Below are 4828 nucleotides of genomic sequence, written 5' to 3'. Positions count from 1 at the left end.
GGGTCAAAATAGGGGGGAAAAGTTCTCAAAAAATGTGTGCCCATTGCATGGAAGCGCTATAAAGTACAGACTTTAATGAGTGACGACCTGAAACTAATAAGATTGATATTTTCACCTTCAAATAAAGTTTTAATGGTAAACCAAATGATTCAGCAAAGAAGAGACAAGTTTGAAGCTGCAAGCTGCAAGAAACAATGAACTTAAAATAATAATTTTCGCCATTATAGTAATCTCTGAAGCCCCATTCTTTGTAAGAAACTCTTTGTAACAGTACTAGCTTGAGAACCCAGCGCGGCCAAGGTTAATAAAGGTTACCCCCACCGTTTACCCGCACTTGAACGATTTCACCGGGAAACCAAATTTTCGCTAATAAAGTCGACCCATTTAATTTACAATCTCAAAACCAAGCTAAGTACATTCCGATGGGTCTCCAAAGGCAAATCGGTCCACAGGTTCCTGAGTTATGATCGGACAGACAAACATTTTTTTCGTAGAGCTATTTCTGTTAATACGATAAAGGATTAAAGGTATATATTTTTATCAAGTTAGTTTTAAATATTAAGATTAGGGTTTCTAGTTTTAAGAATATTAAAGATATCTTATAAAAAAATAACATTTTACCAAAAATTATTTTTATCGGCTTGACCGATTGGGCTGATTTTTTTGTGGACACTCATGGGTGGCCGGAGGGGGGGGGGTGTTATTGGCTAAAAAAATTCATTCAACAAATTTTTTTCACGGGCAACGCCGGGCCCTTCAGCTAGTTTTAAATAATGTTTAATCACTAAGTTTAAGGAACTTTAATCAAAATATTAAGTGACCCTACCTTCAACGATGGCGACGTCCTATTCACAACAGTACCTGAAATCTTTTATTTAATTAAGATGTGGATGACATCGTCGTTTTTTTAGGTATAAAAGGGTTTCATTTTGATATTCTAAACGTTTTTTTGCAGTTGAAATGCTCCATTCACTTTTGTATAGAACCCAATATTGAAAATAAGTGGTTTTCAAAATTATAAACATTGATATATAAAACATACTTGATCAGACATAACTTTGACTAAAAAGGTGACTTAAAATTATGCTTATAATCCCTTTAAGTTAAACTTGCATTTAATTTTAATAGAAATAGAATACAATTAATATTTGTTTTAGGCTTTTCACTCGTATTTATGTATTTATGAAAATATATTAATTAATAAAGTCAGAATATTAATTTTAAACGATTTATTTCTCTCAGCTACACTTATTAATTTATTTCATATACGAAAATAATATACCTTACGCAAAAACAATTACTAATTTCGCAAATGAAATAAAAAATGAAAATGCAAGTAATTTGCTAGTAATAATAATAACGAGTTGCAATGTTTGTAAAAAAGAATGAGAAATTCCCATGATAGGTTGAACAAATTATTTGACAAAAAAATATTCTATTAAGTTTCAGGAAAGAGTTTGCACCTTTGACCCTTTCTAAAAACTAGTAAATCATGTTTGCCGACGAAAATCTAAATTTCTCTTTTGAAAAAAGGATTTAAAAATTCACGCAACGTGCATCCTGGTGCTTCGAGGTAATAATCGCCCAATGTTTGGTATTGTGGGGGACGTAAAGCCTATTTTGGCATCCGTGGCTCATGAAATGAGCTTGTTCAAGCTCTTCTAAAGGCCCATTCTTGCGAGAATAATACAATTTAGTAGATTTTCTCAGTCCTTGTTATGTGCCTGTCTTCTTATCCCATTGGCCCATAGTTCGGGACAGTGGGCCTCTGTTCCCATAAGAAAAGGTCCCATTTACTAGGTATTGTATTCCAGCCGCGGATATAGCGGGAGGAGTCAATAAAGGCGGACCATTGTTATTGGTTCAGGTATGAAGGAATCCCGGTTTCCCGCCCAATCCCGCTTCCCCGCGCTCCTCTCCGAACCCTGCGCTACTCCAAGCTTCAGTTCCTACCCAGAGAAAGTTCAGTTTATCTTCTGGTTCCGTCGAACAAGGATCACACCTGTGAGAAAACAAAACGACTAAGAAGTCCTCCAAAGAACACTGTGCAGAGTATTATGACCGTACTCTCCGGCAACAATATGTTTAACAGTATACCAAATATGTCTATGGGCATGAGCATGCAAGGCATGTCCAGCATGCACATGTCAATGTCGGGCATGTCCTCCAACCTCTCAGCAATGTCAGCAATGACCCAGATGGCCTCCCCGACCAGCGACACCTCCAGTAACAACGCTGGGTCCCCCGGCAAGGACAGGAAGGAACACATCAAGCGTCCTATGAACGCATTTATGGTTTGGTCAAGGATTCAGAGAAGGAAGATTGCTCAGGAGAACCCTAAGATGCATAACTCCGAGATTTCCCGAAGGTTGGGTTCAGAGTGGAAGATGCTCACGGAGACTCAAAAACGTCCCTTCATCGACGAAGCTAAGAGGATCCGAGCCCAGCATATGAAGGATCACCCTGAGTATAAATACAGACCTAGACGTAAACCTAAAACCCTCCAAAGGTCCGGATATCCGTATCCTCTGGCATATTTCCCCACCGGAGGTTTAGATCCCTTCAACCCTCTTCATCAAACCTTCATGTCGACCCCTACAAACCAGTCGCCTTTTGACCTCGCCGCGGCAGATAAGACTAGACTATTCTCCGCCGCCGCCGCTGGATACAACTCTATCCCGGGCGTATCTTCCGCCCATTCCTCCGCCCAGCAGTACGGAAACTGGTTCAACTCCTACCCCGGGTATTCTCCAACCTCTGTTGTAGATTCGTCTCAAACCCACCTCAAGATGTCCCCCGGCGGAGAACACTCCTCTACTCCCTCTCCCCCCCCACCTACCCCCCCTCCAGAACCTACCAAGGACTCCTACTCCCCACCCTCTCTCCCCGTCTCCTCTGCCGCTAGTTTTAACTCCTTCTACTCCTCCTTGTATTCTCGCGGTGGATCTCCAGGAGCATCTCAAAGCTTCCCCTCTTATGGAATGGGAAGCAGTCTGCAGCAACCGAACTATGCTCTGCCAGGCCTAGAGCAGCTACGCAGACCAATGCCAATGTTGTTCTGACCGCAAATTTAGATTCTATCCGTTTACTGAGAAACCATGTTAGTCATTCATGCAGTTAGTTATAGGAACATTTAGTTCCCCCCTTGGCTCTGTAAATATTCAACATTTTTCCAGATCTCCCATTTGTGTAATATTTAGTAAAATTGTCAGATTTTATTATGTAAAATAAAAGTTTAATTGTAAGCATCATGACTAGTTTATTTTGCGGTAAACCTTGCGTGTTTCTAGATCATTGAAAACAGTTAGAGGAGGGAGTAAAATAAAAATGAAGGATGGATAAATACCGAAGGATTTAGGGATATACTCCGAGAGATTTAGGATAAAGAGAGAAGGAGGGGGGGGGGGGTACATCTAATACGAGTATATACCCATTCATACCTGTATTACCGTGCACTAATGGAAAAAAACTAATACTCTTTGTATAAACTATTAATAACTTGGTTGAAACACAATATATCTTCGAACCATAAAAACACAATATATCTTCGAACCATAAAAACACAATAATGTTACAACAAATATGCGTACATTTCATAATTTCTTAATAAAATGACATTTTGCGGCATGTTTTTAGTTAAAAAATTTTAATATGAATTTTTTCAATAAAATAAATTTGTTCATGTTTATTAATTTCATTTCTTATTTGAATAAAAGGAAACTTTATTTGTTTCAATGATTTACATAAAAAATGTCAGTCTAGAAGATTTTTAAAAATGTTTGATTGTCAGAAAGACGGATAGTTACTGTCGATGGCAGTTTAACCCGATTTTTATTATACTTATTTCTCGGATTACAAAAAAGCAGATGGGACGGATTCGTGTGAAAAAAATACCAGGATAGACTCCCACAGATCAGGGTTGTTTTCAGTGCTTTTAGGGTAGGGTTTAAATTAGGAACCGGTTTACTTAGAGAAAAGCTAAAAATCTGGGTTCAGGTTTATTCCTATACAGTTAAAGAGTAGGGATCAGATCTACTCTAATACAGATAAAGACTTGTGTTCAGATCTACTCCAATACAGCTAAAACGTTGGGTTAAGATCTACTCCAATACAGCTAAAAAGTTGGGTTGAGATCTACTCCAATACAGCTTAAGAGTAGGGGATATATCTACTCCAATACAGATAAAACGTTGGGTTGAGATCTACTCCAATACAGCTAAAACGTTGGGTTGAGATTCACTCCAATACAGCTTAAGAGTAGGGGTTATATCTACTCCAATACATCTTAAGAGTAGGGGTTATATCTACTCCAATGCAGATAAAGAGAATGGTTCAGAGCTACTTCAATACAACTAAAGAGTAGGGTTCAGATGTACTCCAAATAATTAAAGAGTTAGAATCATATCTACTATCATATAATATCATATATATTTAAAGAGTTGGGTTAGGATCTACTCCATATAATTAAAGTGTAAGGTTAAGTTCTTCTCCATATATTTAAAGCGTAGGGTTAAGATCTACTCCATATATTTAAAGAGTTGGGTTAAGATCTACTCCATATATTTAAAGAGTTGGGTTAAGTTCTACTCCATATATTTAAAGAGTTGAATTAAGATCTACTCCAGTACAGTTTAAGAGTAGGGTTCAGATATACTCCAATACAACTAAAGAGTAGGGTTCAGAGCTACTCCAATACAGCTACAGAGAATGGTTCAGATCTACTCCAATTCAGTGTGAAAGTAGGGTTCAGATCTACTCCATAAATTTAAAGAGTAGGGTTAAGTTCTACTCCAGTACAGTTAAAGAGTAGGGTTCATGGATATACTCA

General features: G+C 37.9%; 1 protein-coding gene across 1 annotated transcript; it reads left to right on the top strand.

Annotated features, from left to right (window-relative positions):
* The first annotated feature begins 1968 nt into the window (after positions 1-1968).
* On the top strand, positions 1969-3233 carry LOC111707240 (transcription factor Sox-21-B). Its single transcript, XM_023480304.1, has one exon. The coding sequence runs from the start codon at positions 2058-2060 to the stop codon at positions 3060-3062; it is 1005 nt and encodes a 334-aa protein (XP_023336072.1). The 5' UTR covers positions 1969-2057; the 3' UTR covers positions 3063-3233.
* Positions 3234-4828: the final 1595 nt, after the last annotated feature.

This window comes from Eurytemora carolleeae, unplaced genomic scaffold (genome assembly GCF_000591075.1).
Source record: "Eurytemora carolleeae unplaced genomic scaffold, Eaff_2.0 scaffold785, whole genome shotgun sequence".
In the NCBI taxonomy this organism is placed as follows: domain Eukaryota; kingdom Metazoa; phylum Arthropoda; class Copepoda; order Calanoida; family Temoridae; genus Eurytemora; species Eurytemora carolleeae.
Note: the sequence above shows the minus strand (reverse complement) of the source record. Positions and strands in the feature narration are given on the sequence as shown.

Coding starts and splice junctions, on each gene's coding strand:
- LOC111707240 (XM_023480304.1), top strand. CDS start 2,058: ATGACCGTACTCTCCGGCAACAATATGTTTAACAGTATACCAAATATG.